Below are 12786 nucleotides of genomic sequence, written 5' to 3' on the forward strand. Positions count from 1 at the left end.
TCAATTCCTCCAAGCCGCCACCCACACCCCCGGCTTCCCCTCCAGTCACGGCAGTGAGGACCAGGGCTGCCTCTTGCCGGGGCCTCCCCCACTACCATGGGTCCCGGGAGAGAGCGCTGGTCTCCTGCACCCAGCGCACGCCTGCCCTGCACGTGGGGGCCTCACCAGACCTGGAAGAACAGGGAGAGGTCTGCGAGGAGGCTGCGTTGTGTCCTCACCCTGAGCCGCTACTGTGTCCCACCCACCCCTCCCCCTGCAGGCGCTGAGCCAGCCGGGGACTTTCAGACACACATCTCCACACGGTGGCACTCAAAGAGATCAAAATGCATTTAATGTGGTCTAGTCTCATGGCCTATGTCTTTAGATACTGCTATGTATTGAAAATAACATGACAATTCTCCAGTTTTACCATTTAAAATAGATCTGACGTCTATTTGACCTCACACAAGGCAGACACCCCTGTGCAGGGGCCTCCTTCCCACCAGGCCCCCTGCCCCCGCCAGGACCCTCGGGCGGCAGGGGGAGCACAGCACCAGCAGGGGACGGGGGGCGGGGCGGGGAGGGGGCACTGAGCTGAGAGACAGGCTCAGGCCTGCACACGGACATACCACCCCCGCGGACATGCGTGTGCACACGCCCCCGGGACCCGCACAGGTTCCCACATGCACACATATGGCCCCTGCTGAGGGGGCTGGGCACAGCTGCTGCACAAGTGCTCCACACACACACGTATGTGTTCACGTGACAGACACACACAGGCTTCCTACATGCAGTCTGTGTGCAAATGCTCATCTTGGAAGCCATGTACACACATACACATGTAGCTATCACCTTGAACCCAGGTACACACAGCCCACACGGACACAGTCAGGCAGAGGCCTGGGGGGATCACTAGGCGCAGCCAAGGCCCACGGCTCGTATCCACCCTGAGTGTTGTGTGCCCAGCCTCACCGCCTGGTAAGCATTCAAACCAACGCCCGCACCTACAACACGCACACACAGACAGACTCTGGGTGCACATGCACACAACCATGTGAGTGTGTGCACACACGTGTGTATCATGCCTAGGCACCGTCAGCCCGTGTTCACATGCACGTGGAGATCATCGTGTGCACACATCTGCACACCACTCCCATGTACAGTGGATGCACACGCTTGTGCACTTACAGGCAAAGCCAAAACTGGGCATGTTTCACCTGCACACGTGAGACCAGGTCACACAGGAACCCTCGCCCTTGGTGCTCCCGCGGCCCCTCCCCGTGGAAGCAGCTCAGGGTCTCAGGGCAGAGGGTGCCCTGGCCAACTCCAGCCTCTGCACCACCAGATCCAGGCTTCGAGAAACTTCCTGGGAATACCAGCCTGGGCGGGGGCAGGCTGGTACACATCATGTACGCACATGCACACGCACACGCACGGCACACGGCACGCCGCAAACTCCACACACAGGCACACGCCTGGGGACCACGTGACCCTCCCTCTGCACACACAGCTCCGCCCATCCGCCCTCCCGTTTCAAGGGCACTAAAGAGGGAGACTATTTTGGTCTTTAGCACAAGCAATAAATAAATAAATAAATAAATACAGGGGAGGGAAAAAGAGGGCAGAGGAGTTTGAAAACGCAGCATCTGCCTTTGGTGAGAAACGAAAGGCAGCTCAGGGCAGCTCTCCTGCAGGGTCTGCGGCCTGAGCCGTCCGCACAGGCCTGGGAGGCAGTGCACCAGGCCACCCAAGATGGCCAGGGCCTCGGGGAAGCCAGGGCCCCTGGGCTCTGCCCAGGGTAGGGTGAGTAGAGGGCTGGCCCAGCAAGCCCACAGGCCGGCCCCCAGCACCCGGGCCGCCTCACCCCTGCCTGGCTTGGCCTGGCGGTCAGGGCGGCATTTGAGGGGGGAGGGGGTGAATGCTCCCATGTGGCTCCTGGTGGGAGCACTCATCCCCCAGGACGAAGGCTGAGAAAAGCTCAGGGCGGGAAGGGGCTGAGGGCCCTCGGGCAGGTCCTGAGAGGGGAGAGCTGCCTCCACCTGCCCCAGGCTGACCCTCCTGATGTGACCCGTGACCGGAAACAAGGTGGGGTCTGAGGCTTGGACAGGGTGCCGGGACTCCGGGGCAGGGGAGGGGACTGCCAGCCCTGGCTTCCAGCTGCTGTGGGGGTAGGAGGAGCGAGAGGCAGCAGCCCCTCGCAGCCCCTCACCCCCCCGGCTCGCTGTGCGACTTCACACTCTGCCGCAGTCTCCCCTCGAGCTGGGGTCCCTGCACCTTCTGGTCGCATGAGCTGTCCTGGAGCAGCCTGGGGAGGCGGCCTGGGGAGGTGCAGGCTGCTAGTTACTGGCTTCCTGACGGGCCTGGTCACTTGAGATGATGTTCCTGGTAGTTCTGGGAAGGGCTCAGCCCCTGCCAGCAGCTTCCTTGCTAAGAATAAGCCTGCCTTGGGCAGCTCTTGTGGCAGCAGAGCCAAAAGCAGGTGACAAATAAGGGGGCCCCAATCCTCCTCCTGACCAAGGTGCCTGCACGTGTGCCACCAAACCCCCAGTCACTCACTGACAAGCCCAGGCCTTCACGAGGGCTGTTGCTCTGCATCCAGCCGCAGGGCTCAGCCTGGCTGGGCCCCAACTGGGCTCACCTGCACTGCCCTCTTGGTGAGGGTGAGTGCCAGGTGGGCCTGGCCTCTGCAGACAGAGGGCCTGGCAGGGACTTCCTGGTGGAGTGGGGGCAGCAGGCAGGATGGGCAAGTCCAGTAACAACAGTCATGGCTGGAGCCAGGCCACAGACCAGGGTCTCTAAGGCACAACTCATGCTGGGGCCGTGGGTGGGCGGATCCACTTCCCTGGAGTCGGGGAACCCAGCTTCCCTTCCCACGGAGCCACCCACCCCTGTATGTCCCACCGCCCCCCGTGGAACGGGTGGAGGCCTCTGGGCAGAAAGGAGAAGGAAGCGGAACAGGAGAATCCGGTGGGTTGGGGAGATCAGACCCTCCACAGCAGGCAGGTCCCACACTGGCCCCGAGACACACCTCTAAGGTACAAACTCAAACTCAGAAAACTCAAACTGGATTTTTCCTGGTCCTTACCCCACCCAGTGACGCTGGAGAGCTTTTGTTACAATCATTAACATGGTCTTCATTCTGCCATCACAAACAGAAGCCAGGGCAACCGAGAGCAGAAATAATGAGGTGAGCCCAGTGCTCACCCACAGGCCACACCGCTGCCTCCCCAGGAGAGGCCATCCAGCCTCGGGGACCTTCTGGTAACTCCACCCAGCTGCTTGCATCCGAGCAGACTAATGGAATTCTAATTGCCCTCCCACCCACCCCACCCCAAATTATAAAAATTTGTTTCACTCACATGTTAATTTTTTTTTTTTTTTTGTAAACTGTCTTACTCAAACTAAGGTTGAGAAAGCCAAAACCAAAAGTTTTAACTTTCTCCCCAAGTTAAAAACCAATGAGGCGCCCTGCAGCCTGCCAGCCTTCGCCCACAGAGGCTGGGTGGCTGGCTAGCATTTCTGGGCAGGCTGCAGCTCCAAACTCAGGCAGAAGCCCCTGGCTTCTGTGGCCCGGCCCCCAGGAGGCCACCTTCCTGCCCCTCTGCCTGCTCCAGCCTCTGAAGCCGCTCCAGCCGCCCACTCTCCCACCAACCTCCTGAGGCCATTGTGAAGAAACGTAAAACATCTACAACTCTACTGAGTCTGCAGCCGGGGCCCAAGCCGGCTCTGCTCAGGCCCGGGGCCCTCGCAGGACAGGGGCCTCTCCCCGGCGGGGCGGTGCTGCACCTTGGCCCTCGATGGCTCAGATTTCTGACTCCCGTCTGTAGGGCCGCTGCTCGAGGGTGGCGCCACCGGCCTGGGGCCGGTCAAAGTCATGCCTGGCCTGGGGGCTGTGTCTGCCCTGGTCTCCATCCGCCTCGTCCTCCTCCTCGCGGCTCAAGAAGGCCAGCTCATTCTCGTAGCAGAAGGAGTTGGCACTGGGCAGCAGGAACTTGTTCTCCACCAGGTCCTTGGCGCTGCAGCGGGGCGTGGACGGTACCTCGTACGTCTTGTGGAAGTGCGAGTAGTCAATCTTGTACTGGTTCTTCTCCTCGAAGAGGACGGGCTCAAAGCGGTGGCCCCACAGGATCTCATTGGCCAGGTAGGAGCTGCGGGCCTGCGTAGTCATGGCCGTGGCCTCCACCATGCCCTCCAGGATGACCACAATCTCGAAGTCGTCCGTCTCCAGGTCCTGCCGGCTGATGCCGAACAGTGGGCTGGCCTCGTCGATCTCGTGCAGGATGGTGATGGGCGACACCAGGAAGATGCGGTCCAGGCCCTTGTCGAAGCCCACGTCGATGTCGATCTGGTCCAGCGGGATGTACTCGCCCTCCTCCGTGACGCGGGGCTTGATGAGCTGCGCCCGCACGTGGGCCTCCACGATGTGGCTCTTGCGCAGGTTGCCCACGCGCCACATGAGGCAGAGCTTGCCGTCCCGCAGAGCCACCACCGCATTGTGGCTGAACAGCAGCGTCTGTGCCCGCTTCTTGGGCCGCGCCATCTTGGCCATGATGGCGCCGATCATGAAGGAGTCGATGATGCAGCCCACGATGGACTGCGCCACCACCATGAAGACGGCCAGCGGGCACTCCTCCGTTACGCAGCGCAGGCCGTAGCCGATGGTGGTCTGCGTCTCGATGGAGAACAGGAAGGCCGCCATGAAGCCGTGCACCTGCATCACGCAGGGCGTGCGGCCGCGGCCCTCCGCTGGCTCCAGGTCTCCGTGGGCCACAGCAATGACCCAGAAGATGACACCAAACAGCAGCCAGGAGGCAAGGAAGGCCAGCGAGAAGATGAGCAGCATGTAGCGCCAGCGGATGTCCACGCAGGTGGTGAACATGTCGGCCAGGTAGCGCTGTGACTTCTCGTCCATGTTGGCAAACTCGATGTTGCACTGGCCATTCTTCTTGACGAAGCGGTTCCGGCACCGGCGCCGCGTGTGCACCTTGCCGTTGCCAAAGCCATTGGCGCCCGACATGGTGACCAGGTGCAGCCCGTCCTCCTCCGACGACACAATGCTGTAGGGGTTGGCACGGCCGGCCGCAGTCATCCCGGGGGCGGGGGTACCCTGGCCTGCCCCCAGGCCAGCTCCAGGCGGGGCAGCTCCTGAAACAGAGAGGACGCAGGGCTGGCAGGGCTGGCAGGGCAGCCACACCCACCCGCGCCCCCACGCCCACCCAGGGCCCTCGGCTGACCCCTTGACTCTGACTTACCTGCAGCCCAGATCCTGCTCTTCCCTCCCACCAAGCCGGCTCCTCACCCACCTCCTCGGCCAGGGAGACGGCCTCTCCATCCTCCCAGCTGCTCCAGACAAGAACTCTGGGTCCATCCTCGGTTCCCCTACTCCTACCAAGGCTCTGCTTTCAAAATATGTTCAATATCCAACCCCTTCCTCCACCCTCTCGGCCTTAGTTCTGACATCACCCACCAAGACCACTGTGATGGCCAACCCACTGGCCTCCCTGGGGCAGCCACAAGTCAGTCCGTCCTCTGCGGGGACCCTTCAGATCTCACCCCCAGACCCACCTGGACACTCTCCTCTCGGCTTCAGCTTCAGTGCCACAGGGATGCCTCCAGGGGCCTCCCTGCGCACCCCACTCAGGACCTCACCGTGATCCCATAGCATTGACCTCTGACCTCACAACAGTGACAGTAGCAACAGCAAGGAGCCGCTCGGGGCTGCACCCACCATCCCACCATCAGCTCCTTGAGTGCAGGAAGTTTGCTCTTCGTTCATTGCTGTTTCACCCCAGGGGCTGGAGCTAAGCCTGGCCTGACGGACACCCCAAGCCAGGCCCCACCCACCCTCTTGATGCTCATGCTCTCCAGCCCAGTTGCCAACCCCAGGTGCCCACGCTCAGTGCCTACATGCCACGCCCGCGACCTCCCCATCACCAGCTGTGGTGGGAGGGGGCCCGTGAGTCAGCACCCAGGGGGTCACTGATGCAGACCTCAGCCCAAGGGCCTCCACCACCCCTGCCTTCCTCAGCTCTGAACAGGAGCTCGTAGCGAGAACTCAGAAGAGTCCTGGTCCTCAGTCCATACGGCATAGTACCTGGGTGGACGCCTGCACACACACACACACACACACACACAAACACACACACACACACACACACACACATACACCCCCACACACACCCCAGGTGGTCCAAACAAATCCCGCCTCAGGGCTGGCGGCAAGCACCCAGCCCCCGATGCCCCACTGGCTCTGGGCTGGCCTGTTGGTACCGGGCTGAGGCATCGGCACCACTTGGCCCTGTGGGCACAGAGGCCATCTGGCCGTTAGCATCAGGTGCTCAGCGGGCCTGGCCTGGCAGGGCGTGGAGGAACTGGGCGTGCTCCCCGCCACCGATGTACCCCACAACCCCCACCCCCACATAGTCGCACTACGAGGTCAGAGCTAGAAGACCCTGGGGACCCGTGAGGGCCTGGAAGACGCTGAGCCACAGGGAACGTCCCATGGTGGCCGGGCCAGGAGAGGGGGGATACAGGAAGTGACAGCCAGGACTCAGCCCTGGCGTGTGGGACCAGAGCCTCAGAGAGGGCATTACCTGTGAGTGGCCCCTGCTTCAGACCCTGGGAGAAGGTGAGGGTGGAGCCCACACAGTCAGCCAGGCTGCGGACCCCTCCCAGGGCCCACCTCGGTTACTGGTGCTACTGGACCCCCAGATCTGGCGGGTACGGGACACTCACACGTGAGGGAGCCAGCCTATCCAGACGCAGGAGAGCAGGCCAGGCCCCCACCAGGGCGGAGGGTGTCCGCAGACACTCGTGGGTCACCCTCTCAGTGGCCCAAGAAGGTGGCTACTCTGCTTACTTCTACTCTACGAATGGAGGTTCAGAGAGGTGAAGTGACTTCCCCAAAGCCACACAGCTTACTAAGCAGGAGAGCTGAAATCAGAGCCACTTCTGTCTACTTCAAGTTCTCCCACCGTGGGGACCCCAGGCTCTGCGGGGACCTCTCCTCACGCTGCCAGCCTCCGCCCACCGCTGCTCCAGCTGACCACCTCACCCTGGGTCTGAGGAGCTGAGGCCCGAGGCCGAAATGCTGGATGCTGCTTCTGCCTGGGCCAGGAGGCAGGGAGCCGGCGGCGGTGGGAACCCTGGGGACTGTGCCAGGAAGACAGCTCAGCCCTAGATTCCCGGGCCCTCCAGGGGAAGGTGGCCAGGGCTGGGGCGCTCAAATGCCGGCAGGAGGCCACCAGATGGCAGGGGGTGTGTTTGTGTGGCCAGGAGGCCTTGAGGGACGTCCAGCGGGTCATGGCTGCTCCAGGTGGGGCTCTGAGCAGCTCGAGGCCTGCAAGGGACAGAATTACAAGAATCAAAGGCCAGGAGAGCCCAGCCTGCCAGCTCCCAGGCAGGTGGGGGCATCACAGTGACCACTGGCATCTCTGCCCGGGCTGGGTTCCTGGGACCCACCCAGACTGTGTCACACAGGCCTGGGAATCCCCTCTTCTATTGACGGTCCTCCTAAAACCACAGAGAAGATCAACAGGGTCAGTTCACTCCAATCCCCCATTTCCCAGAGCTGGAAACTGATTCTCAGAGCAAAGTCACTTGTCCAAAGTCACCTGGAAGCCAAGGAGCAGAGACAGAGTTGATGGCTGCTTGTACAGGCGTGTGCACGTGCGTGTGTGAGATGTCAGGGCGCTTGGTGAATACGAGACCACAGAGAAAGGCCGGGAAGAGGACCCTTGAGTAGAAACTCCAGCACCACAAACTTGCCAAATGTCAGGGACCCTCCACACACAAGGCAAGAAGGTGACACAGCTCTGCGGTTTTCAAGAACTCGATTTAAGAAATGTAGGACAGTATCCTCACCCAGGGATGTACAGGCCTGTTTGGTTCCTGCCTGGTGGGTGCATATAGTTGGATCAGATAAGAAAGGAAATTAGGTTTGTTTTGCTGGAAGAGGCCTTAGCAAGCAAGGGAGCCAGATCCCCATTCTACAGATGGGAAAACTGAGGCAGGTCACAAAGCAACTCGTGCGCCAGGATGAGACAAATGGTAAAGACAAGTTAAGACCACGGTGTCGGACTCCCAGCTTGGCCTACAGGGGTCCCAGGCATTGCTGAAAGGGGAGGGGAGGGGCACTGGGGTACACTACCTGAGCAAGAGAAGGCAACTTCAGCAGCAAAGAGCAGGGTGTGGCAATCCCAGCAGGCCGGAACCAGAGAGCCCTGAGAGGTGGCAAAGCCGTCGGAGCCCAGCGTCCCTGGAGCCCGCTTCCCTGCCGGCCACGGCGCCCGTGCACAGAGTCTCCCGCATCCAGGAAGCTCGGAGCACCAGCAGGGCCTGGGCTGCGAGCTTTTAGAGAGGCAGCTAACATGTGACCTGCGGGTGGGGCCCGAAAGTCAGCAGGAGGTGCCTCCGGATGGAGCAGGACGCCCCATGCCCAGTCCCTGAGCCTCTGGGCCTCAGGTTTCGGCAACATCCGGGTGGACACCAGGCCCAGGCCTGGGCCCACACTCTCAGGTGCCAAGAAAGCGCCGGCTAGACGGCTCGAGGGAGGGGCGCAGAGGAGGGGCTGGTGACCCTTCCTGCAGAGCCCCGTAGGTGGCTGGGCCCCTTCAGAGGTATGAGCAGAGTAATCAGTATTTATCAGGCACTCACTACCTGCCAGGGACTGAGAGCGCCAATTAACTCACTTAATCCTAATAACAACATTCTGACTATTACTCCCATTTTCCAGATGAGGAAACTGAAGCTCAGAAAGACTGAGTCACTTGCCCAGGGTCACACAGCCTTTCAGGAGTGAGCTCCTAGTCTGGTGGGAAGGGCTAGGAAAGAAAGCAACCGCCAACCTGTTCAGGCCCCAAGGACAGACTGTGGGCATGACATTACTCAGCCTTCAAGGTCCCCCAATCCTGTGTGGTGATAAATCTCAGCACTCAGAAATCAGAGGCAAGACCTGATCAGCACCCCTGATCTGTGGCCATTCAGGCCTTGCTTGGAAAGTCCAGGCAAAAGGCACTCACTACGTCATGATCAAGTCCTATAGCCGGGAGAATCCTTAAAAATCACTTGTCTCAGGGAAAGCCGGCATGTGGCCTAGGTCCACCTCACTCTCCAGCCCAAGCCCACGGCGGACATCACCAATCCTTCGCAGAACGCCATCTCACTGCATCCTGCGACGGCCTCAATCCTTCCCAAGCCAGGCACTACCCATCAGACTCAGCCCAAGGGCTTGTAAAATCCAGCCCTTCACCGGCAGATGGGGAGACGGAGGCTCTGAGAGGGGCTCCCTTGCTCAGTCTCACAGGAGGTGAGAGGCTGCACCACAGCTCAGCTCCAAGGGCAGGGCTGCAGGGGTGGGGGAGGAAGGGGCGGGGGAGCAGGGAGCAGGAGGGGAGAAGGAGCTGGCACCCGGGACCAGCGAGGAGGCTGAGGCTGGCTGGGGAGGTGGAGGGCTGGGGGACTGACAGGTCTGTTCTCGCCGTCTGGGAGAAGAGGACATCTCCTGTGCTTGCCCACCTTTCCCAGAAAAACGCCCTCTCCCCCACATCCCCAGCGCTCAGATGGCCGGGTCGCCAGCGGCCTGCACACCTTCGGGGTCAACACGGCGCAGGCTTTCTGTGCCGGCAAGGCCCGTGCGAGGCCTGAGGAGAGGCACCTCGCATGTGCTGGGGATGCAGACAGCAGATGCTCGGCAGCCCCCACCCTCAGCCCTGCAAAGCCCACAGGCCCAGTTTCCAACCACCAACACCAGTCTTTCTGCCTGAAAGCTTGCTTTGGCCCCTGAAGCGGGCCCTGCCCATGCGTCAGCAGGCAAGGGGTTTAATGCCCCACTCCGAGCACTCCCTACCCCGAGGGGCACACTCGGGGTGCCGGGTTCCTCCGCCCCTGGGCCCCGCTCACAGGCCACAGCACCGCGTGGCCAGGACGCTTCTCCTCGCCAAACTTCCTCCCTCCTCCCCTACCGCCCTCCCCCTCACAGGGTCACTTCCCCAGTCACCCCAGCCACAAGCCCGCCTCCTCCCGATCCTCTAGCCCCCAGATCCCTTTCCCCACCAGGTCCGGTGTATTGCACCCACGGAAGTATCAAAGCCGCCCATCCACTCCTTGCCCACAGCCACCCTCCTGTCCAGGCCATTCCTACCTGGACACAGCAACAGGTCCCTGACAGGTTTTCCTGTGGTGACCCTCACCCCATGTGGTCCAACCTCCAAGTCACAGCTAATGGGAATGCTAGAAATTCTCCCATCTGTCAGGAATCAGCTGACACCCAACACTTCAGGAAGCCCTTGTAGACTCTCTGGCTTCTCCTGTGAGGACCTTGTATGAGAGGTGACCTTGCCTGTCCCCAGCTATGGCCAACCTCAGAGGTCCAGAGAAGCTGGTGCAGGCCTGGCACAGAGGAGCACCCAGGAACTGCCCACTGATCAGACAAAAGGATGAGGGAATGAGCTGCTGAATAGAGGGAGGGTGGGGAGACGGATGAGAACACAGTTACGTGTGCAGGTGAGTGGTCGAGCACATGGATGGATAAACAGGGCTGACAGATGCATGGAGGGTGATCAGAGGGATGGATGGGTTAGGTGGGCAATGATTGGATGGGTTGGGTGAATGGATTAGTGACTGGATGGATGGTGGACGGATGGATGGATGAGTGGCTAGCTGAATGGACAGATAGGTGTTGGGTGGAATGGATGACTAGATGGACAGGTGCACATTGGTGACCTCAGTGTTACCTCTTGACTCCTATCCTCTAAGTAGCGCTGCGGACCAGGCAGTGGCCATCTTCAAGGCTGCCATCTCCCAGGTGCCAGCTGCAGAGGAGTTGGTGGCTGGAGGGCCCTAAAGTTACAGAGCAAAGCTAAGTCGTTGCAGACAGGGCCATTCTCCTCAGAGAGGCTCAAAACACAGAAATTTCCATATGAACCCCCACTTCTTGCTGTCCCAGGGCCCACTGGGCCCCCACACCCCAAGGCTGGCTGGGATCCATGGTTGCACTGGGTTTTCTGGCTTGGATTAAGGGACCTGTTGTTGAGTCACCATTAGCCCATCATAAGCCTCCCAGGGCAGGTGACAGCACACAGACCAGGGCTCCCGTCCCGGCTCCGCCCTCTAGAGCCTTGTGACCTCGGGTGAGTTGCTTTCCGCTCTGGGCCTCTGCCTACTCTGTCAGCAGATGGCTGGCCCCTCTTTACTCCAGGTTCTCACCTCAACACTCACAGCCCCCAGCCCCTCTATCCCCACCCCTCATCATTCCCAGAGCAGTAGCCACGGGCCGCCCATGGGCCTCTCCCTCCTGAAACCGAAAGGCTCCATCCCAGACCCCATCACACAGCTGGACTCCCCACTGCCAGGGCCTGTTCCCGGCCTCTGATCTCTCGACCTGCCCCTAGAGTGGACCCGTACTGTGCCTGGCCCTGTGTGCTGGGCCCCCAGCCTGTGATTCCTCCTTCACAGCCACCCTGAGGACAGACAGGGAAACTGAGGCTGAGAGAGGCTAGGTCCCTCGCCCGGGTCACCGAGAGCTGGGACTCTGAGCAGAGGAGGTGACACATGGCCATGGGAGGCAAGTCTGAGAGGAGGAGGAGTATGCGGGTGGACGGCCTGCCCTGCCCCACTTCCTGTTGGTCACCTGGCCTGCCCCAGGCTCTCTCAGCCTCCTTCCAGCCCCCTACTTCCTGGAAGGGCTTTCTCCAGACCCATAAATCCAGTTGGATTTGTTCTTATAATGTGGGAAGCAAAATTAGCTCCACTCTACACAGAAGGGAACTGAAGCTCAGAGCAGAAACGTGACTTGCCCAAGGTCACGAAGCCGTGGAACAAGTGGCAGCTCGGAGACCAGAACCCAGGTCCCTGGACACCCTGTCCAGTGCTCCCCCTGCCCCTGCAGTGGCTGCAGCCGCCACAGGACATGAGCCCAACCCTCTGAAGTTCCCCAAACGCTTTCCTGGGTCATGGTCACAGTACCACCCCCTCCACGGTCCTAGACAGGGAGGCAGGAGGGGAACAGGGTCTGCACGTGAGAGTCTAGACTGGCCCTGGGCTCCCAGCAAGAGTGGGGAGCCCTGCCCCCCCAGCGCTGTCCTGTCCGCACCTCCTCCTCCTGAGGCCCAGCTGCCTCCTTCGCAAAACGAGCCTCCCAGGGGATGTGCTCATGAAATTCAATGCGGCGTGGGAGTGTGCGGGCACAGGCTGGGCACTCCGTGGCTCCGTCATCCTCACCGTCCCCATCCACTGGAGCGTGGGGCCCGAGCAGCCAGCAAGCCCCTAGTCCTGCGTTCAAGGCCTGGTCGCCCCCCAGCTCACTGTGGGACCTCCCCTGGGCCTCAACCTTCACCTGCAAATAGGTAGATTCCACCTGCCTCAGAAGGCGGTGAAGAGGGGACACCGAGGCCCTGCAGACACATGGTTAAGCACCAGGTCCCCCAGTGTCCCCCAAGGGGCTTCCCGCTCTGACAACCAGCCTGGGGCTCCAGACGTGATTGAAAGTCGGTGTGTTCTCTGACCCTCCCGTGCAGCCTGGGTGTGATGCTCTCAGAATGTGTCTAATAGTCAGCAAAGCAGGAAAGCCCTGAGCTCCGCCAGGGCAGGGACCTGGCCGCCTGCTCCCCTGTGGCCGGGTGGTCACAGCTGGCAGGTGGTGCTCGGTAAACACTGGCACAGCAACCATGAGTGACCACGACCCATCAGCCCCCTCACATTCTGTGGTCTGGAGACAGGGGCTGGACACACTGGCCACAAGTAAAGGCTGCGGCGGGGTCGGGGCTGGGCGGGTGTCCACTCTCCAAGCCCCGAGGTGAAGTCAGGGGC

General features: G+C 61.1%; 1 protein-coding gene across 8 annotated transcripts in view; it reads right to left on the minus strand.

Moving 5' to 3' along the window:
• Positions 1 to 309: 309 nt before the first annotated feature.
• The window catches only part of KCNJ12 (potassium inwardly rectifying channel subfamily J member 12), a 35708-nt gene continuing 23231 nt past the window's right edge, over positions 310 to 12786 (minus strand). For 2 of the 8 annotated variants that reach the window (XM_045505752.2, XM_045505789.2), the window contains 2 exons: positions 10713 to 10818; positions 310 to 5124 (listed from right to left, as the gene is read on the minus strand). In XM_045505752.2, the coding sequence (XP_045361708.1) occupies positions 3782 to 5068 (1287 nt within the window). In that variant the 5' untranslated portion in view covers positions 5069 to 5124; positions 10713 to 10818 and the 3' untranslated portion in view covers positions 310 to 3781. Of the gene's footprint in view, positions 5125 to 5231; positions 6988 to 7282; positions 7492 to 7592; positions 10819 to 12786 lie in introns of those variants that run through there. The other 6 variants (XM_045505826.2, XM_010970517.3, XM_074341911.1 and 3 more) reach the window with 5 other exon arrangements.

The sequence above is a fragment of the Camelus bactrianus genome, chromosome 16, assembly GCF_048773025.1.
Source record: "Camelus bactrianus isolate YW-2024 breed Bactrian camel chromosome 16, ASM4877302v1, whole genome shotgun sequence".
NCBI classification, from domain to species: domain Eukaryota; kingdom Metazoa; phylum Chordata; class Mammalia; order Artiodactyla; family Camelidae; genus Camelus; species Camelus bactrianus.